This window comes from Nematostella vectensis, chromosome 4 (genome assembly GCF_932526225.1).
Source record: "Nematostella vectensis chromosome 4, jaNemVect1.1, whole genome shotgun sequence".
In the NCBI taxonomy this organism is placed as follows: domain Eukaryota; kingdom Metazoa; phylum Cnidaria; class Anthozoa; order Actiniaria; family Edwardsiidae; genus Nematostella; species Nematostella vectensis.
In genome coordinates, this window is record NC_064037.1 from 16,343,151 (window position 1) to 16,365,179 (window position 22,029).

At 39.1% G+C, this 22,029-nt stretch overlaps 3 protein-coding genes and 2 long non-coding RNA genes across 6 annotated transcripts; 2 read left to right on the top strand and 3 right to left on the bottom strand.

Moving 5' to 3' along the window:
• The first annotated feature begins 198 nt into the window (after nucleotides 1-198).
• Nucleotides 199-5,610, top strand: LOC116619139 (replication protein A 32 kDa subunit). Its single transcript, XM_032383556.2, has 10 exons — nucleotides 199-349; nucleotides 835-860; nucleotides 1,320-1,409; nucleotides 1,647-1,757; nucleotides 1,881-1,997; nucleotides 2,899-2,936; nucleotides 3,222-3,372; nucleotides 3,932-4,054; nucleotides 4,396-4,490; nucleotides 4,990-5,610. The coding sequence occupies exons 1-10, from the start codon at nucleotides 334-336 to the stop codon at nucleotides 5,075-5,077; spliced, it is 855 nt and encodes a 284-aa protein (XP_032239447.2). The 5' UTR covers nucleotides 199-333; the 3' UTR covers nucleotides 5,078-5,610.
• On the bottom strand, nucleotides 5,389-8,996 carry LOC5513971 (syntenin-1). Its single transcript, XM_048726403.1, has 8 exons — nucleotides 8,797-8,996; nucleotides 8,390-8,428; nucleotides 7,839-7,961; nucleotides 6,731-7,098; nucleotides 6,555-6,662; nucleotides 6,336-6,399; nucleotides 6,144-6,235; nucleotides 5,389-5,844 (listed from the first exon to the last, which is right to left on the bottom strand). Exons 1-8 carry the CDS (start codon nucleotides 8,851-8,853, stop codon nucleotides 5,790-5,792), a joined length of 906 nt encoding a protein of 301 aa, XP_048582360.1. The 5' UTR covers nucleotides 8,854-8,996; the 3' UTR covers nucleotides 5,389-5,789.
• Nucleotides 8,997-10,686: 1,690 nt separating this feature from the next.
• LOC5513952 (carbonic anhydrase 2) lies at nucleotides 10,687-15,868 on the top strand. Of its 2 annotated transcripts, XM_048726405.1 has the most exons (9): nucleotides 10,687-10,974; nucleotides 11,381-11,572; nucleotides 13,754-13,872; nucleotides 14,177-14,278; nucleotides 14,402-14,473; nucleotides 14,636-14,687; nucleotides 14,770-14,876; nucleotides 15,329-15,459; nucleotides 15,622-15,868. In XM_048726405.1, exons 1-8 carry the CDS (start codon nucleotides 10,941-10,943, stop codon nucleotides 15,434-15,436), a joined length of 786 nt encoding a protein of 261 aa, XP_048582362.1. In that variant the 5' UTR covers nucleotides 10,687-10,940; the 3' UTR covers nucleotides 15,437-15,459; nucleotides 15,622-15,868. The 2 variants fall into 2 exon arrangements, with proteins under 2 accessions (XP_048582362.1, XP_032239445.2); XM_032383554.2 differs by having other exon boundaries at nucleotides 10,688-10,974; nucleotides 15,329-15,868.
• On the bottom strand, nucleotides 11,358-12,815 carry LOC116619138. Its single transcript, XR_004296536.2, has 2 exons — nucleotides 12,396-12,815; nucleotides 11,358-12,149 (listed from the first exon to the last, which is right to left on the bottom strand). It is a non-coding gene; the product is annotated as an uncharacterized LOC116619138 (long non-coding RNA).
• Nucleotides 15,869-18,775: 2,907 nt separating the features above from the next.
• Nucleotides 18,776-20,096, bottom strand: LOC125561975. Its single transcript, XR_007307680.1, has 2 exons — nucleotides 19,886-20,096; nucleotides 18,776-19,756 (listed from the first exon to the last, which is right to left on the bottom strand). It is a non-coding gene; the product is annotated as an uncharacterized LOC125561975 (long non-coding RNA).
• Nucleotides 20,097-22,029: the final 1,933 nt, after the last annotated feature.

Consider the following 22,029-nt stretch of genomic DNA (forward strand, 5'->3'; position numbering starts at 1 on the left):
TGAGGGGTAGCATTCGGGGAAAACTCCTCGAACTCCCCCCCCCCCCCTCCCCCACTAGTAGATAGGGCGAGCCATGTGATTTTCGCTAGAATTTCCCCGCCCGGGTATGTGCTCTTGGAACTCGGCGCAGACAAGACGAAGTCCGCGCCGGTAAAAAGCAACCGGTATCCCTGTGCTTTCAGGCAGCGGCTTGCCTAGTACAAGGAGGCGCACGCATGGTGATTTCGCGCCAAATTGAAGCCATTTCTATTTTTCGCCAAAATTTCATTCGTACTGTTCAAGACAGTCGTTATTTCGTACAAAAGTCTAATAATACAGAAAAAAAACGTGAATATGTGGAACGATGGAGGTGAGAGGTTAAAGTAAATCTTTTTTATATCGGAAAACATGGCAATATTCCCGAGGAAACAGCATGGAAACCCAAAGCAACTTCAATCGAACACGAACTGAGATCTATTACGAATTTTATAGTTGACATGAAGTTTTCCTTATGATAATTATGAATTATGCCTATGTTAAAGTGTAAAGCACTCGAGTGCAGAATTTCGATCTATTTGTGCAAATAACAGGGTATCTGGAAGGGCTGTTCTCCCTGCCTGAATAAATTTTGGAAGGGAGGGCGAATCAACTCAATTTTATGCTATTTTCTCGCCACGAGAGCGGTCATCTCCTTGGAAATTACTTGTTAATCTTTTGGGTATCTCAGATTTTTTTCTAAATTCATATTTTGAGTGATTCGTAATGCTCTAGTACTTATAAAATTGCTGTAAAAGTTCCACTGTGATATGTATTCCATAACTGATAATATTATTATTATACATTGTATTATTCCAGGTCAATTTGGTGGTGGCGGATACCAGGTAGATCTCTGTGCCTTTTTTAACTGCACCCCTCTTTGACTAAATCCTTTAATCCCTCCCCTTCCCTCTAACTCATGAATCAGTATTTTGATTTATCTTTTAAGAAAGCAATCTTTAGTGATATCTGAATAAAAGAATATCACCATATTGATATATCTTTTGGACAAATTTGTGCCGCAAGATTTTAACTTTCAAATCATATGTAGCAGTCTAAGCAAGCAATTTTAATCGAACTGTTGTACAGTATAAAGTAATAACATGAGAACAAAACTGAAAACAAGACTCTAGGATATGTACTTTTTGCATTAAAATATATGTTTTAAAACCCACAATTTAGTGGGTCGTTATTTATGCTTATGTCATCTTTTACTCTTTTAATTTATAGTACCGACATTGTACCCGTGACATTGACCCAACTACTCTGTACAGAAAAAGAAACTATATCACATTATTTTCTAGTCAATGAACACAAGCGCCAGCTTTGGAGGTGGTGGATTTCTGCAGGACAATCAGTTTGGCTCCCCGTCAGCAGGCTCACAGGAGAAGAAGGTGATCCAGAAATTGGTGATGCCCTGAATCTTATCCCAATATACTCTCTATATACTATCTATAATTCCTTTTGTTGTGTTTCATTGTCTTGCTCTCAAATTAGACACGTAAGCCAACCATGCTTGGTTATGATTCATGATGCCCTATCAGCATTCTAATGATTCATGATTCCCTATCAGTGTTTTAATTATTCATGATTCCCTATCAGTGCTCTAATGATTCATGATTCCCTATCAGCGTTCTAATAGACGCCAGTCTGTGATTCCCTGCACTATCCGGCAATTGAACAGTGCTGTCTACCAGCAGGCAGAAGATGTGTTCACACTTGGGAACATAGAGTTATCTCAGGTTTGTTTATAGTTGAAATATTTGGACTTCTAAATAATTGGGATTTGATCCTGGTGTCACTAAAATGCTGCCCTCTTTTGTTATATGATATTTGCAAGTTAGTTTTTTTTTTCGAAACACTAGGTGTCTTTTATTGGAGTCATACGTAGTGCAGAGGAGGCATCAACTAATGTGGTATATCATGTGAATGACATGACGGGGGAAGACATTGTTGTCAAGAAGTGGGCGAATGACAACGAGGTAACCTCTCTTTCTATTTTTACTCTTTACCATAAGTTGAAATAGATACGAATCAATGACTTGTACCAGGGAAGTGTAAGGAGATGGAATGGCAACTGCATAAATTAAACAATTTCTCACATTCTATGTTCATTTCGCTTCGTTAATTTGAGTTTTTGAAATTGATGTGGACTTTTATGCATCGATTGTCTAATATGATATTTTACACACAATTAATAGGTCGATGGCAATATACCTAAAGCTTTCAAATTTAAAAATTGGGACGTGCTAAAGATAGTTTTAATGGAAAAATGTGTACCCATGCTTGTAGTGTGAGTTTTCCTGCGATCTGCTTTGTTGTCGTGCGGCTGGGCCCTATAGAGCATCAAAATCTGTGTATTGCTTGTTGAATTTCAATATTTTACACACAAAAGACAAAATAAATCGATGGCAATATACATAGCTTCTACATCTAAAAATCGGGGCTTGCTAGAGAGTGTTTTCAAGGCAAAATGTGTACCGATGCTTGTAGTGAAAGGCGCTAAACAAACATTTCAAACTGCTGTAGCCAATCAGAGTGCACCATTCACCTTTAATATATTCAGTTGCGATTCCATCTTTTTACATTTCCCTGCTTGTACTAAGAAGTCATATGATACTTTTCGTGGCAAATTCGCGCCAAAATTAACCCAGAAATGACTGTGACTGTCACGACAAAGAGCAACAAAGAGATATCTTTATTTCAAAGAAAATAAACCTTTTCTGTCAAAGAAACTTTCTGGCTGATTTGTAAGTGCTGAATAAGTTGCTTTTTGTCGTTATTTTGCAACTAAAAGCCGAAGCATGCGTGACTTTGCCACCCAAAAAGTCACATGATCTCTTAGTGCAAGTCACCTATTATGATACTCTTCCTGTTTACCAGGAAACAGAGCAAGAAAGAGAGAGAAGGGCGGCATGCAGGTATGTTCTATACTATTCTACAGCCAGGATATGTAACCCAAACAGACTTCAAAACATCATAGAATGAAATTAGTTATATGCATACAACCTAAATGGATGCTATTACTTTAAGTAAATTTAATAAATCCTCAACAAAATGTATGACTTACTACCATTCTTTAGTAAATAATATCGAGCATCAAAATATTGGCTTGATACAAACATAAATAAAGATCCCAAACCAGTTCATGTTGAAATTAGGAAAATGACCTCTTGCACCTTTGTATTTGAACTTGTTATTTGCAGAGAGAACACTTACGTTCATGTAGTTGGAAATCTGAAATGGTTCAAAGAGAGCAAGTCTCTCATTGCATTCAGCCTGATGCCTTTGGAGGATTTTAACCAATTGACCTGTCACATATTGGAAGTCATGCAAGCTCATCTTGCACTTCAAAAGGTCAGCTTTCATATCTCAGTGGTGGATATTTCTATCCCCTCCCCCCTCAAACTGGAATCTAATAGTATAGTATTGGAGTTGAAATAAAATGTTTATACATTACACCAAATATTTGTTCTTTGGATGTTAAAACCTTTTAATGTTAATACTTGTTTTCTTTTGTATCTTAAAACCTGTTTTTGAATGTTGAAACTTGTTCTTTGTATGTTAACATTTGTTCTTTAAATGTATTAAACTTATTCTTTGAATGTCGTAGCTTGTTTTTTAAATATTGAAACTTGTTATTTGAATTTTGAAACTTGTTATTTGAATGACAAAACTTGCTTTTTGAATGTTGAAACATGCTCTTTGAATGACGAAACATGCTCTTTGAATGTTGAAACATGCTCTTTGAATGTTGAAACATGCTCTTTGAAGGTTGAAACATGCTTTTTGAATGACAAAACATGCTCTTTAAATGTTAAAACATGCTTTTTGAATGACGAAACATGCTCTTTGAATATGGAAACATGCTCTTTGAGTAACGAAACATGTTCTTTAGATGTTTCCTTTCCTTCAGATGCCAGAGCTGAGTGATGGCCCTGTACCAATGTCCTCCACAATGGTCACCCCGGCAAAAGACACTAGTAGTTTTAATGCTGGAGGTGGTGGATATGCTGGCCTCACAGGTTTGGACAAACAGGTATCATCGCCAACATTGTCCACACTCTATAATACTTTTTCAAGTATGAATAGGGCTCAGGAAATTTGTAAAAAAGGCTGAGTAAATGAGGACCTTTGAAAATGCAAAAAAGTTGTTGCCATTGAATATTATTAGATGAACATTGGGGAAATTTGTATCTAAAATTTTTAGCTTAGATGTTGTGCTGTGCAATCAGTTAAAGTTTTTAAATAGGGCCATTTGTTGTAGAACAGTTTAACATCAAAATATGTTCTTTCTATAAATGAATAATATTGATTTATTCATTTACAACCCCCACATGTGTTATAAAATGATCCTTAGTCTCATTTTAATTTTGACAGGTTCATGATTTGATATCAAGTAGTACAAACGAAGAAGGAGTCAGCATATCCATGCTCAGGCAAAAACTCAAGGCTGTACCAGAACAGAAAATCAGGTATGTATAGCTTGCTCAGGCAAAAACTCAAGGCTGTACCAGAACAGAAAATCAGGTATGTATAGCTTGCTCAGGCAAAAACTCAAGGCTGTACCAGAACAGAAAATCAGGTATGTATAGCTTGATTTGAACCAATGGATTTGCCTTCTTAAAAATGTTCAACCTGGAATCATAAGCAACTTGTCAAGAACGAATTGTTAACAACCATAGTCTTTTAAGCTTTTCTAAAATGTAATAAGCTGCTGTTATTAAAGCCACATTGTCACCAGTTTACTCCGGAGGTCTGACAGAAACCTCAACAGTTAAAAAACAAAAGAATCCGAGATATTTAACAGGCCATCCGCTCTAAATTATCAATCACATCCCCAAAGAAACTTCCAATAGACACACTGCTTTCAATATTTTGAAATATTTTTCATGTTTTCCGTTAAAAATCATAGGATATTGTTAGGTAATCGACCGGAAGTAGCGGCTTTAATCAGTTTGTGTTCCTCTACAGAACTGCTGTGGAAACCCTAAGTAATGAAGGTCATATCTACTCCACAATTGATGATGAACACTATAAATCTACAGACAGTTTCTCGTAAACAGCGGCAGTGCATGAAGACATTGTATCGAATGAGTATACAACACTAGGATGGCATTATGGAAACCAGTGACTATTCAGTAGTAGGGTATCATGGCAAACAGTGACAATACTTCAGGATGGTATCATGGAATCCAGTGCCTTTAAACTGGAAGTAACATCCCCTCTTTTGGTAACCAGAAAATATTTTTTGTAGTAAAAAAAAATTGACACTAAATATGCCAGCTAGAACAAGTCCAAAGTAATGTATCTTTTGCATGACTCTGGAAAAGCAATAATCTATTGTATATCTACAGTAACCAGGCATGCTTCAACAATATTTTGTCAAGTTTACTAGAAAATAAGCATTAATACATTTTTTTTATCTATTGGGGTGGCATAATAATACTTGTTAATCAGGTTATTATTCTATGATGTAATTATAGACTATATACAATTGTTTCTAATATGCACTAACACTTCAAATAAATTCATGTTTTGTAAGAATCAATGTTTGACCATTATATGTAACATGAATAAAATTTAGATTACAAATGTTCTGTTGGGGGTTAATACAGCTGGAAATACCCAAAATGGTCTGTCAATCACAAACATAACTATGGCAGTGGTAAAAGTTACTTCCCCATGTCAACTCTACTTCATTTTGCTATTTAAAGCTTTGAGCTACTGAATTGCCTGGAGATTTATCCCAGGTGTTGGATCATTATTGTTAATTAAACATCTGGGATGGAGTGGTCCATAGCTTTCTTGACAAGACTACCAGCCATACTGAAAAAGAAAAAAAAAGATCAGCATGTCTGGTCTGATAATGGCTGGTACAAATGAGACATCTGTTGTTTGTAAGTACAGTACAGTGGATAATTCAAATTCCCAGATAGAACAAACTGTTCCCCAAACTCAAGGGTTTCAATGAATGCAATAAAAGAATTCCTTTATGCATTGCACAACAAAGAGAAAAAATACAAGCATTTGAAAATGGAAATCACTCCCCAAATGTAGTAAAAATATTCTCCTTATGGAAGGGTTGACCATGAAACAGGTATGTTGAAAAAAAATATTTTTCTTACCATTTCATTATGTGCTCACAGATGAAGCTTGGGATGATGGTTAGGGTGACAGATCTGTCTGATTTCTCCAGGATTGTCTTGATCTCAGAGTCCTTAAACAAAAGGGAATAACCACTTAAAATGCTGTTAAATAGAAAAGCCACTTAAAATAGTGTTTAATTAAATACTGCATCTAGCAGTGGCAAGTCCTACCTTGAGTCCGACTACATTCTGTCCATTGACCTCTATCAAGTGATGTTCAATAAGCAAGCCATTCCTAAGAACAAATTTGTTTTATTAGGGTGTGCATTATAATGTGAGGCCAGCTAAGCTTAAATTGCCTGCACTGAGAAAAAAGTGAAATACAGTATGAGTACGCTTATTTCAATAAAGTTTGGCAGAGGGTGGTCTTATATGACCCATTAGCTTTACCTTGCGGCAGATGTTTCTTTGGCAATCTGTGTGATTTTTCCATTCTTGAAAACAAATCCTACGTGTCCAGTGCTGTCCTTCTGGAGCACAATAGTTCTCTCAAACGGTCTGAAATAAAGTTGTCAAAGACATTTAAGAAAACAAAAAAGCACTCAAATCTTACGACAAGTTTTTACCTGTCTCGGACAGCAAACACCACTCGTTGAGGGGAGGCATTCTTGAGTCTCTTCATGGCCTTGTCAGTATCAAAGCCAGCCATGTTCTCGCCATCAATCTGTAGGATCTGATCTCCAAACCGCAATCCTCCCAGGGCTGCAGGAGAATCCTTGTGTACAAATGCAACAAAGATACCCTTGTTGACAGCACGCACTCTTAAACCAAGCTTTCCCTCATTGTCCTTGCATAGGATGACCTCACGAACACCGCCCTTGATCTCTGCACGGCGGAGATTCAAGTTATTCGAGCCAGTTACAGGTGCAACGATCCCACTCGTCCCAGTGCCAGGGGTGGCAAGAGCTTGGCCAGCACTTGGGACGATGGCCATCTTTACAGGAGAAAAACAAGAAATGTCAGTTATAGGCCAAGACTGATTCCACTTGGCGAGACATTGATTATTCCGGATATCACTAAAACCGAATTCAATTGTTTAATTATACAATGATTCAGTAAAACACACTTTCTCAAAAACAAAATTTATTCCTGATTTGCCTAAAGCCTGCCACTTCTCACAATTGAATCTTCAGGCCCTAGGCCCAAAATGCATTGTGCATATTGAATCACTTGTCTGCTAGCTGATTATTCACTTATTAGCTAGCTGATAAGTGAAGACCCTCAGATTGGGTGATTCTCAAAATAAAGCATGCACTTTTAGCCAATCAGAATCAACATAGTGAGTACAATGTATAATACACACACATAAAGGAATATTACATATGTATTGAGTACAATGTATAATACACACACCCAAAGGAATATTACATATGTATTGAGTACAATGTATAATACACACACCCAAAGGAATATTACATATGTATTGAGTACAATGTATAATACACACACCCAAAGGAATATTACATATGTATTGAGTACAATGTTAATACACACACCCAAAGGAATATTACATATGTATTGAGTACAATGTATAATACACACACCCAAAGGAATATTACATATGTATTGAGTACAATGTATAATACACACACACAAAGGAATATTACATATGTATTGAGTACAATGTATAATACACACACAAAGGAATATTACATGTATTCATGGGGTACTTACGTAGTTAGGGACATGTTGCCTGACTGTTTCTTCGGTGACCTCTATGCCCATGTAGTCAGAGAGGGATGGATAAAGGCTGCTGTGACCTGGTGCGGCAGATGCACTTGGCATACCTTGAGGTGGCTAAGGTCAAGAGACAAAATATTAGTTCAGGGTACAAGTTATGCTTTCATGCATACATTAATATCATTAGATATCAATATTTTGATAATATCACCAGCAATTGCAATACCTTATGCTATATCTATAATTGCAAATACGGATCTTGGGTGTTTTAAAACTCAAGAGAACAGGTATTACTTGTTTTTCTTTTTATCAATATTAAGAGATATGGTTCCATGGTGACAAAGTCCAAAAGACTACATTAAATGTTGGAATTAGGATACACTTTTTTTTTTTATAAAAACGTCTAGTTTTCACTTGAGATCTTGAGAGCCTCGGCATGCTCTTTTATCAGGTTCTTAAAATTTGATGAAATCTCAGGCGGGACGTTCTTATAAAAAAGGTTCTTATAAATAAGAGTTCTTATAAATAATGTTTGATGGACTTACTCCTGCGATGGCTTGGTGCTGAGCTTGCATATGCTGGGCCTAGAAACAAGATTCACATAACAGCTAAATCAACTAGGTCAATCAAAATATGAGATTATTAGAAAACTGACTTTTTTGCAGTTTTGTGTCTTGTGCTAGCAGAGAGAGACACCTATTTCTTGGTGTGGAATCAACAAGCACAATTTGAGCATATTTTGGGACGGGAATCGAAAGCTAACTCTTTCTATGCATTGCAAATTCTACTAAAAACAGCTTACTCTCCTTATTTGAAACGAGACCTTGAGAATTACTAGATGTAACTTAAACATTAACTTTTGTCGTAGGGAACGGGAAGTTGATATTTCACCAAGATCTGCTCAAAAATAAGAATACACTCAGTAAAAAAACAAATATAAGGCGCTTTCTACCTGTGCTTGGGCCATCTGATCGACTTTCATATCTTCTAGGGATGGATAAAGCGACATTTTGATGATTTCTTGTTCAAAATCGTACGTACGACGCGAAGTTTTAGCTTCAATGTTTGTGTGAGACACTTGCGAAACTAGCTTATATCGCTGACTCGAAGGATGCTGCGGAGGGCTATTTTTAGATGCGCTACGTAATGTTCGTCTCCTCACGTGATTTCATTGACGTCTAATGCACAAATACGGCTCTAATCTCCTTATATGGGGCAAGCACAACTGATTACGAAAGCGCCATTTTTGCCCAAAGAGCAAGGGCGGGAGGAACAGATTTTGCCAGGCCTCTAAAAAATAACCGAATCCTCTCCGCTGGAATTTTTTTTGTCTTGTCATTTGCGAAGAGCCAAGACCCGAACAAGTCACACAGGCGCACTTAAAGTTTTATATAAAGGGATTAAATTTGGGAAACTGGAATTCTGGATTGCGAGAATGCATGCAGTCCAAAGGCAGGGGTCAGACAACCTCGTTTCCAGGGCCCTCTCCCTTTCCTGTCATTTGGGTCGGCGGGCGGGAAATGGCCCTGGGATCGGCAACTGCGTTCTACGTGTTGATTGGTCCGCGGCTAAAAGGCTGTGCAAATTTTGCAGCTCAAACTTCAAAATAAAAAAAACCTTTAAAAGAAAAAGTCGACTGGTTTCTTTCCAAAGACCTTCTCAATTGAATAAAGATTGTCATAAACACGTTATTCTCTTCTGATTTAGCCTGCAATACAGGCGTTAACCCGGTGTTTTTATAGCGAAAAACCGGCCTCGAGCGATTCTTAGCCGCCATCTTCGAGTTTGAGCAAAAATGAAGAGAACGAGGGGAGGGGGCGGGGAAGGAGAGGGAGAGAAGAAACAGAAAACAGAAACAGAAAACTTGCAGGTCATCCAAAGGAATTGATTAGTTTCCTTATACCGCGTTTGACAAAAACGACAATTTTTGGCTAAATTTTCTTGATATGAGTCAGTTGCTTGCAGGATTTCTTTTTTCAAAATCACCACCACCTCCCCCCTCAAAAGTCAAATGATCCGCCCCTAAGGACGACTGTGCCTGAGTATACATTTGTTTTTGTTAAAAATATTTTTCTGTATAAAGGGAAATTGTCCAAGGTATAAATCATTGTTTGTATATCGTTGTGGGGATTTGCATGCTTCACCACTGTTTAGTTTATTTCAATTTGTTCCTGTTATTCTGATAATAAATTGTATCGGTTAAACCAACTGTTGTCTTTTATATATAAGACAGTTATAAAGTATTAAATACATTTGTCATTAGGCTTATTTTAGTCTGTATTTAAAAGTATGGCTCCTAAAAAATTCAGGGTCCCCCTTTAGAGGACCGTTTTTTTTTTTCGGACCCCCCCATTTGGTGGTTAAAAATTTTCGGACCCTCCCCCTCAATATCTTCCCTCCCCCCTCGCGGTGTATTTAATGAACACTCTCTTAGCCAAAATAAAAGCTGAAAACGGCAAAAATCTTATCTAGGGAGTTAAGATATAATTTTGGCATTATAACAAGTAGTTAGAAAGCATGTTTGATTTTGAGGTATTATTGCAAAGGAAGTTACAATCTGCCTGAGATGGGTACCCTGTGGTGTTTACAAAAGAGCATACTTGCAATCTTGGTCCCGAAATGATGCGGCGTGCACATTCGAGGGACAAGCCTAGGCCTATTTTAGATTTTAAATTAGTCCATGACGGTGCTCCGTTCGTCGAACATCGTTTTTTGCCGGCTCTCCTTTTCCCCTTCCACAGGGATCCCGAAAATCCGGAGAGCCGGCTAATAATTCAGCAATTTTACCCTTGCGTTACGCGTGACGTCACGTATCCTTTTCCCAGGAAATAGGCTTTTTTATGAAGAAAAAAACCAACGTCTGTCTAAAGTGTAACTGCAAGCCTCAAGTAAATTGATTACGGAACCTGTCATGCTTGTACTGTATGGATAAACCCCCGCGTTTGCTTTAGTCACGCGCTCTTGTATACATAATAGCTCGCGCTCACAGTTGTGTTGACCATTTCGTTCACCTGGTCAACTAAGCGTGTGAGCAGCTCCTCAGAGGCTAGAAACTATTCTTTCCTCTCCTCTGCACAAGCCTTGGCTCCAAACTAGATGGCTGATTGCTGGGGATACGACAGTGAAGACGGTACGTATTAACTTATTGTTATTATTTTTGTTGTAAGAACATTTGCGTAAATTTACTTTATTATAGGGTCCGTGGATTTTCTACAAGAAAGCAGGTTTTCCTCTCAAGCCAAAACTAACGGTCCGGCAGTCCGAAATAATCCTATGTATCTTGTTGAATTCAACTCATATCTATCCCAAAACAAGTGATCTTTGCTGGGAATATCCAAGGTTGTCTTTGAATTGATTCATTGGGTTTGGCGTTTTCTATAAACGCCAAACCAGCTGTCATCCCGCGCTTGACAGTTGTGAAAATGTCGGCCAAAACAAACACAAATAAATTCCCTGCGCCTCTAAGTAGAATGTCTAACTCTACAACGAAATTGTGCAAAGACTCACGCTTTATGCATATCAATTTAATTTGACAGGACCAGGGAAATGGAGCGTAAAATTTCCAATCGCTGCGAGCGGCAAAAGGCAATCCCCAATAGACATCGTGAGCAATGAGACAAAGTTCGACTCCACTATTCCTCCCGTTAAAGTTCACTACGATCCATTCACAAAAGGGAAGTTGACGAATACTGGACACAGTGTGTCGTTCTCGGGAGAAAGCGACGCTTGTAAGTAACACTGTATCTAAGCCGTGTCGACATCTTCTAAAAGCAGGTGTCACACGGCTTGATTGAAGTAATTTTTTAATTAAAAAGTTTAATTAAAAAACGCTGCTAGGGTAGAAATATGATAAGGTAGAAAAAAATAACAGTAGCTAAAAACACCCTATACAAAACTTTTCAAAGAACTTCTAATACCCTATACAAACCTCAATGAATATACAAATCTTGCACCTCCCCTCCAAAATTGTATACACCTATTTCAAAAAAGATTGCACTTTTGTTATCGCGGATGTGTCGTAACCCGCGGTGTATCATGGGATCTAATTTTAGACAGGCGGGAGATTAAACATATGGCAGGTGTCAACAATTGCCTAAAAGTTCTTTTGGCTAACAAACAATCTGTCGTTGAGGGGTATAGATTTATGGATGTAAAAATGTTCAGAAATGTGGAAACAATTTCTACTTTCGCAACACAATGGAAAATAGGCGGAAAAAAACTTGGAGATTGGTTTTTACTGGGATCCCGGAAAGACAAGAAAGACCGATGAAACTGTTGCTGTAATTTCTTGTGATTCGTTTTGTCCTAGAAGATAAAAATAATCAGAAATAACAGTTTTAAATGCAAGAAAGACTGACTGTTCATTAGCCTTTTTTAGGGAAAAAGAAAAAGAAAACAAAAATTAATTATTTTAGTGTTGATGAGAGAAGCTATTTAAGTGTATGTAAATGCACGAGGCTCAAAGTGTGTGTTTGGCGTAAGTAAAAACTTCACAAAACCAGACTCGTCAAAAAACACCAGCATATCTGGGTCAAACATAAGGAGGTTTACCAGTTATCAGCCCTCAGTTCTTCTTGTCTTTGTAGAGCTTAGTAAAGATTCTTTAGATGATGTCAGCTATCTTAGCTAAAGTTCGTCTCCAGCACAATAGCTCTTGTGTTCCTGAATTTAATGTTCCCAACTCATCTTTCCATTACGAATTGTGAATCTTGGCTACCAAGTTTCGCCACAGTGGCCACCTTGACACAAACCACACTTTATCAATAGAAAAGCCTAGAAAAAATCTTATCCAAATAACCAGCTACCTAAGATCTTGGGACTACGAAGCGAGCATTTTCAGCACTGTTTGGAACATAGTTAATTTCTCCCATGGTGCCCCTCGGTTGCACTTTGGTTATCACGGATGTGTGTGTTGCAACCGTTTTTTAAATAGGTGTATGACGAGCCTTGTTTGACCCAAGCAATTTGATATTATATACGCTCTTTTCTTTAAGAACCTTTTTTATAAGAATGTACAGGCTGAGATCTCAACTAATTTTAAGAACATGCTAAGAACATGCAGAGGCTCAGATAGTATAATTTTTTCTTTTTAGCCCTGACGGTTCTAAAAAGCAGAATCAAATTGTGCTCATAGTAACAACCTTATTAATGTTATTGATCGTTATTGTAATTCTCTTCCTAATAATTCATTGGGAATTTTATTCTTATTTACCTAAAATTTAAGAACATTGTTAAGAACATATTCAGCCTTAAAATGTCTAAAAAAAAATAAGAACTGCCTGGCCTCAACTGAAAATAAGGTGTTCTTATAAAAAAGTGTATTAAATAACTGTCTTTAAGGCCACTCCAGCTATAAGCTTGCATGCACATAACTATAGCAACCTACCTCAACTACCATAATGCAGGCACACCTATTTTTATCTTGTATCAAACGAAGCGTGCGCTGCATGCCGGTAGCTGAGGTAGATTTCCATGTTGAGTGCACACATGCTTATATCTGGAATGGCCTATTGTATCAGATACATGCAAAGAGCAAACAGTAATGTATGCACCTCTGACAAACAACAAAATACAGCTGTCATGTTTTTGAAATTTCATTTTGTTGAGTGAATTCTAGAATATCACACATCAGCAGGAGTGCTCATGCGGTGATCGAATGAAAGCTTGAATTAACAGGCTGTATCTAGAGGGGGGTAAGGAGGGGGCAGAGACTTGCACCCCCTCTCCCCCCACAAGAACCAAAATGTCCACTTCTGAGCCACAATAAAGTACAGAAAAATCATGAGATAGCTCTTTTAAAACAAATTAGAGATCTTCGGTCATATTAGAAGGGCAGGGACTAACTTAATGACTTTAACACCCCCCAACCCCCCTGAAGTGTGATTTTTGAAGCTCGGTTCCTACCCCAGATATCACCAGTGGCCCATTATCCCACAAGTACAAGTTTGCACAGTTTCATTTCCACTGGGGAAAAGATGAAAAAGAGGGATCAGAGCATCGTGTGGATGGGAAAATGTATCCGTCAGAGGTATGCATAGCCTTGGATCACCGATAATGAATCTGTTTGTTTTAGCTAGATCCTGAAATTATTGCCCTGTTCTACTAAAACCCTTCTGTGCAATTTTTAGACAGAATAGAAACACGACAAACACAAGGGCATACATAAGACAGACAGACGGGCGGACAGGTGAACGGGCAAACAGGGGGACATGCAGACAGACAGACAGACGGAGGGATGGACGGACTGAGAGACAGACATATGGATAACAGGTTACATCAACAAAGTGGCATATATGTAATACAAATTTGGGTCATTTTATTTACATTTTTAGATGCACATTGTTCATTACAACTCCGACTTGTACAAGGATGCAGCCAGCGCCATGAGCTCTGACAACAAAGATGGATTGTGTGTGCTTGGTGTCTTCTTGGAGGTGAAAGAATATGCATTTTTATTGAATATATGTACATCCACCATTCATCTCTTTTTCTCCTGTTTTTTTCTAATTCTTCCTTTTCTCTCATATACTGATTTATACTATTTTCTGAATCCTTAGTCAAAAAGCAGCTCAAATGATAACAAGTCATTGGAACCTTTATTCAATTTACTCTCAGGAGTCAAAAAGAGTGTACGTACAATTCACATATAATATATATTTACATACAGAAACTTATAGAATTTATATTTATATACAGAAGCAAGACCACCTGTGCTTCAGTATCATTTTAAATGTGGTAAAACAATTAAAATATGATTATAATGATTAATAATTAGATTTTTGGTCTTGTAGGGCTCAAGTGTTGCTGTCCCCAATGGATTTGACCTTCGAAGTGTTTTGCCAAGTAAGTTTTTTTTATTCCCAAGCCACAAAGACAACTAATGCTTTTTATGTGCTTTAGAGACAATGTCTTATCTATTACCTAGGTGTTCTAGAATGCTGGACATATCCGGGCTCACTTACGACCCCTCCCCTCAGTGAAATAGTCAACTGGATTGTACTCAAGAATACTATTGAAATATCGAATCACCAGGTATGGTATTAGTAAAGTTAATCCTCAAGAATTGTGGTGATTAATAGCCTGACTTTGTCCCCTAAAATACAATAAGCATCCCTATCAGGTCAGCATGGGAAAAACTCCCCCTCTCCCCCCCAGGGTAAGTAGGCTAGCCATAAATATGACTTTATAATTAATCCAATTTAATAGATGATGGAAAATGACTAAATTTTATTAATCTTATGGATGAATGCAGATAACAATTTATGGATGATGGCAAATGACTAACACTTCATTAATTCAATTAATGAATGATCTCAAATGACTTAAATTTAATTAAACCAATTAATCCAACTAATAAATGATGGCAAATGACAAAAACCTGGATATTTTATTTGGATATTTTATGTCTTATTTGTATGGTAACTTTTGTCTCTAGCTGTTAATTGATCTATGCCATTAAGGACTATTGTTACTTTATTTTACAGCTGAAACTGTTCCATGGCCTTCAGAATGCAAAAGGAGAGTGCATAACACACAACTATCGCCCTCCCTGTCCATTACATGGGCGCGTTGTCAAGGCAACATTCCCCTAGTGGGGCCACGATGGGATCCAATTGAGCAGTAGTATTTTAATGTGTAGTTCCAGACAATATCCATACCCCCCTTATTGAGGGGGTCGAAGGTATGACCCCCCTCCCCTCTGGAAATTCCTGGGCGTTTGAACCCCCCCGGAATTTCCAATCCCCTCAATAGGGGGGGGGGGTATGGATATTTTCTGGAACTACACAATTTGACTTGCTCCAAGTTGAGTCAGGATAGTGAGAGTTTTCTATTTTAATTCTTTTAATTCTTGAAACGACATTAAAAAATTGTTACTTAATTCAGGGGTTGTGAGACAACTCCCTGCTTAAATTTTAAAAAAAGCAAACAAATTTTTAAAAACTTTAAAAAGTTTATTTAGTGGGAGCAGTGGTGTGTATTTTAGTGTAAATTTTTACCCATCGTAATTAAACAGAGTTAAGTTATTTGTCGTGTTGTCATTGGCCCAGCTATCACGGGTCCGCGTGGTAGTGACAGTTTTCAAGCTGTTTTCATTACGTGGATGTAGAAAAAAATGCTTAATAATCATATAATAATCAAGAAAAAGAACTAAAAGTCAATAAGCTGCTTAAACTTCTTGAGGGATGGTGCCTCAATAACATTGGAGGAGACTGTTCCATAGAGCTATTGTTCCTAGGAACAAGCTATGCTGAAATGCCTTTGTATTACATGCTACTTCATAGAATATCCTTGGGTGGTATTGCCTGGTTGTACTATAGTGTGAGGGGAGAGGTATGGCAATCAGTCCATGAACGATCATATATAGCATTGGCAGCCTTAACTTTTCCCTTCTGTACTCCAGTAACTTACAATTAAGCTGCTAAAACAAACGATCCCAGCACCCTGTGCAGAATCGTACCGCCTTCCTCTGCACAGCCTCCAAGTTTTGGGCATACCAAGGTCTTATGGATCAATTGAGCTTTAGGGCCACCAGGTATAAATAAAAGGTATCTGGTAAAGGTTATTAATACCCGATGAATCTGGAGTAGATTAAAAGCATAATACCCGGTAACATTTCATCGGGTAAAAGTTATTTAAAATATAAATACCCGGTAAAGCGTTATCGGGTAAAGGAAAATATAAATACCCGATAAAGAGTTATCGGGTAACGAAAATATAAATACCCGGTAAAGCGTTATCGGGTAAAACAAAATATAAATACCCGATAAAGCGTTATCGGGTAAAACAAAATATAAATACCCGGTAAAGCGTTATCAGGTTATCGGGTAAAACAAAATATAAATACCCGATGAAGCGTTATCGGGTAAAACAAAATACAAATACCCGATGAAGCGTTATCGGGTAAAAGAAAATATAAATACCCGATAAAGCGTTATCGGGTAAAACAAAATACAAATACCCGATAAAGCGTTATCAGGTTATCGGGTAAAACAAAATACAAATACCCGATAAAGCGTTATCAGGTTATCGGGTAAAAGAAAATATAAATACCCGATAAAGCGTTATCGGGTAAAACAAAATATAAATACCCGATAAAGCGTTATCAGGTTATCGGGTAAAAGAAAATATAAATACCCGATAAAGCGTCATCGGGTAAAAGTAAATATAAATACCCGATGAAGCGTTATCGGGTAAAAACAAAATGCCTCTAACAAGGACGGATCCACAAGGACCATATCCCACCTGGATCCCCCCACCTCAACCATGAAAACTGGAACTTTCACCCTATTAGTGTTCACCACCACCGGAGGAATGGGCGAGGAATGTGAGAGGTACCATAGTAGGCTGGCCGAGCTAAACGCCGCAAAGAAAGGGAAGGATTACGCGACAACGGTGTCCTGGATCCCCATCCGATCCTCCCTAATCTGTCTAAGGGTATCAAGAACTGTGAAGAGGAACATTAAAATGCATAAAAAAAGGAGAGAAATCATTTATGAGCGCACCATTGTAAACATGGTGATGACAAAAAGAAGTGGCGAGAAAGAATCACCTTGGAAAATACTTCTTTTTATACTGACTGATCCAGTAAGTTGGTTGTTGGTATACAAATTAGTTTTCCAAGTGGGCATGCTCTCCGGTGGGGGGGGGGGGGGGGGGGGGGGGGCTCTCCAGAAAAGTAGACGGAGGAGATCGACCTGTCTTCTATGCTATCTCTTGGGGGGGGGTGTTTTAGGATTTTTTCCGATGCTGCTATCTTTTAGGGTGTCTCACAAAATAGTGGCCCTTCCGCTCGAAACGTATTCTACAATAAACCACAAGTCATCTGATCGGTTGATACTTCCGGCTTTATTGTCGGTAACATAGAATACAGGGTACGTCAGCGAATTTAAACGGGCATTGTTTTTAGGGTTAAAAATTCCTACCCAATGTGCTATCTCTTAGGGGTAAGAAGTTTTGTTTACCACGCCCTTAATGCCCCTATCCCTTAGGGTAAAAACTGATTTTGCTCTCGAGCACATCCGTCTGTTTTTCTCGAAGTCCCTCTCCCGGGCATGCTCACCTATTCCTATTCACTTAACTACCCAAGAGTGGGTAGCAAATTCATAAGCTTTGTTAAATCTCCACCCATTCCATGCATAGATTTGTCTTCCTTCGTTCATTGCTCTTCAAAACAGCTTTTATACAGAAAGATGGTCCTTCGTACCTCTAGCGCTTTCGCGGCAAACTTTTTGTTTATCATGCAAAAGGTTGTTTACAGAAAGGTATCGTGGACCCTTTCTGCAAAGATGCCAGTTAAGAGTTTCCCCAGACGGAGGTTGAGGCAGGCGATGTTCCCAACCAAAACTCCTTTGTTCTTTTCCTTCATGATGTGGATTGGTCTCCCCTCGACTACCATTCTGGTACTTTTCCTGCCTGGGTGCAGGAATTAAGGCTCGCAAGTTCGTAAAACGCTTTAATCTGAACCCTTGGATCCCATCAGTGCCTGGAAATTGTTTGGTTCTCCTTTTAGCTGGCTTAAGATGTCAATGGATGGGATCTGCATAATCTCTATAAAGGTTTTGGTGTTCTTTTCCGTGGCTTTGTATCATCATAATATACAGGTGTACTCCATAATTCTGACCAGAATCAGACCAGAATAGTATTTGAAGATTCCTTTATAAGAAATGACCCACTTTTTAGCTGCCAGGGGGGGGGGTTTCGCGCGCACCCTGCGCTCCCCCCTGTGTACTCGCCTGAGAATTTCGAGTCACTAACAAAAATTAAACAAGAAAAATATCATAGAAGATTATGCAAATGTTATTCATTATGCCTGTTCATAGAATTTCACAATTTCATCAGTTATAACAAATTCCGTCAATTTTATTAAAATTGCGACAGGTATGACAAATTGCGACGATTATTACAAATTGCGAATCTACAAGTGTTCTTTCTTGCCCAAGTCAGCCCCACTCACATCATTCTCACCATCAACCTACCTCTCAGACTGTCTCACATACTTCATCAGGTCCATAATTATGGACTGTTATTCTCACTGATATCCCACTTTTTTAGATCATTCGGATCCGAACTTTCCATCTCTCAACAGCTCTCTTCCCAATCCGTTTCGCATCAATTTATTGCGCCAAAGGAAAACATTTCAATGCCCTGATGTAATCTACTCCAGAATCTATGGCCTGTAACTTTTTCTCGCATACGCTTTGCCTTGCGAGAATACATCAACTCTAGTAGGCAACTTTAATACCCCAACAACAGGAGTGTTGCCCGTTCCTCCTGTGCCGGGGGCCACGTTTGCTGGGTACGTGTGTACTTTTTTATTGGGTCCGCGTCTACCGTTTACTGGGTCTGTGTGTACTTTTTTATTGGGTCCGCGTCGACCGTTTGCGAAATACGTGTGTACTTTTTTATTGGTTCCGCGTCTACCGTTTGCGGGGTATGTGTGTACGCTCTTATGGGGTCCGCGTGGACCGTTTCTTTCCACGGCACGACTGTACACTCTTAATGGGGTCTGCGTGGATCGCCTGGGGGTACGTCTGTACATTTTTTATGGGGTCTTTCGGGTGTGTTTTAAAATGGGGTCCGGGTTTACCATTTTCGATTGTATGTTTATTGTACAGCCCACGTGGAACACCCTCGGGGCTCCTGTAACGAATGTGACGGCTTAATGAGCGAGTGGGGCCTGCTAGCGTCGTAAGTTCGGGCATTAATTGCTATGCCAGTATTCTGTTATTATCCGCCGAGCACTAGATGGAATCGAGACGCATCATGCGTAACACACGTCTTAGTCTATTGTAAGCGGTTCCAAAGCAGCGACTTGTGGGAAGTGTGCAGTGGGCTCGTTTTAGTGTCAACCACAGTGTAGAACAGTCATCCAAGCTTGATTTAACAGCGTTTATTACAATCAACTCGTCCAACTATCGAACAAATGCGGTGATAACTATGAAGTAATTAACAATTCACAAATTTAGGATAAAAACCAAAGGACTACAGGCAGTTCTGTAAATCGCAAAAAGGCTAAATTAATATTTACAAATTCAACTTACGTCTGATCTCGTCTCCGGGGATTAAAGAAATACAACTCCAAGTAAGCTTGTAACTCTTCAAACTTTACTCTGACTTCTCTAACTCTGCTTCTCTGGCTCTCAACTCAACTCTTCTCTCTTCGGTTTCTCTGCTCAACTCTTAAAGATTGCTAAATGGGTACTATAATTTATAGGCAGGTGGGACGTGTCCTAAAGTAGGACGAGCCTCATTCCTCAACTCTTACTCAAAGGGAAATGCGTAAACTACAATAAATCTTATCAGTCTAATCATAGGAAAGGGTGGCTGTGCTCAAAACAGAGGAAGCCGTGGTAACTCAACTAAACAATTGTCTAAACTATCTAATCCGTTCAATTTAAATCAACGTTCTTTTTTGTATTTTCAATGTTCATAACATCTATCTTTATTGTTCTTTAAAGAAGTTGAAGAAAGACTTCCAGAACTTGCTGAGTGACTTCAGCGTTGAAGAGGAAAGCAATCTACTACGCGCAAAGGCCTGTCTAAGAATTTAACAAGCATTAGGCTCTTGAAATGCTAGAAACATTGCAGAATGTGGCAAGAGACAAAGAAGGCGAGAAGTCCAGACGGTGCGGGTTAAGATTACCCCAAAAGAGTACTTCCGCTCTTTAATGCTGAGGCTCCTTGGTGATAAAGACCATCAAGCGGCCTTCGGTGCGGTCGCCAAAGTGGAGAAAGCAATGGGGAAACGCAATTGGCAAAGGTTTAGGATTCTTTTCGTGCAGGACCATTCAGAAAACAGGCAAGGAGTAACTAGAGCCCTGGCGCGGCTCGATGCTACTATTGCAACAAGACAGGGCATTTCATATCTAGGTGTATGAAGAGGAGGAGGGCACAACGCCGGGCCCCATACCAGTCCCCCAGAGAGGGCACACAGACTTCCAGATTAACGCCGAACAATGATATGTATCTAATATACTTACTTCAATCGTGTGTTAATTAATAAAGCAAAACAAAATAAAAGAAAAATTATTTTTGGTCTTGTTTGGGTGGGTATAACACCATTAACACCATTTAGCCAAGGTTTACTGGTCTCAGAATTTTTCATATAGTCTCAGATTTTTGAAGCCACGGAGAGATGGGAGTTTTGAAAAATGGCTACAAAAAAGCCTCCCGGTCATATTGGGTAAGGACTGCCGTATCTCTGCTGGCTGGTACGGGGTTTTCTGCCCCATTTATTCATAGAAGAACCAGATCAGTGGATAATATTGAAGGAAACCCCTTGCAAGCCAGCAGAGAGATGGCTGCTGACACTCAGATGGAGCAAACAGTTACCGGACCCAGTACCTTAGTAGAAAAAAAGGGAGTCGAAGATTTTGTTTTTCGAGACCCGAATAGCTTCGTGGCCGGAGAATTGCATGAGCATTTTGGGTAATGGGAAAAAATTGCTAAAAACACCCCACCTGAACGCCGTGACGAGGTCTTGCAATGGGTCTCGGGAAAAGTATCTATTTTCCCGTATTTTCGACACTTTTCAAAGGGAAAAGCTATTATTTGGACCGCCTCCCGCACAGAATATTCTCGAACAACGTCAACTGCCTCAACGTCAATAATCTCCAAGGATGCCTTTCAAACTGTTCTCGACGACAAATCCGGCTACGATCACCTCTTCCCAACCCAGGCCAGTCGCCGCTTCTTTGGCATCCAGTGGGGCGGGTGATACTTTGTATACAATACAACCCGTTTGGTTGGAACTCACCATATGTGTACCACACCACGATACTTTTGGCATCTAATTACTTCAGATCACTCGGGATCCCGTGTCTACTGTACATCGATGACAGACACAATGGCAAATTTCAGAATCCGCCTTGATCGGGAGCGTACGAGAGCCTGGGTACTAATCAACAACGAGACTTGGCGGTGGCTCAGTCGGCGATTTTCCAAGTGGCTTTCCACTTGCTACGGCTTGGATATTTCTTGGGACTATCGAAGTCCTTCTTGACGCCCAGAAAGGTAGTCCCTTACATGGGTTTCCTTGCCGATTCAGGCAGAGAGGTCTTTCATCTTAAAGAGGACACAAAGACGAAGTTCCTTGGGTTAATCAGAGAAACGCTTTACAAACGCTGGGTGTCAGTTAAGACTCTGTAACGAATTACGGGAAAGTGTGTCTTATTCTCACTGGTTA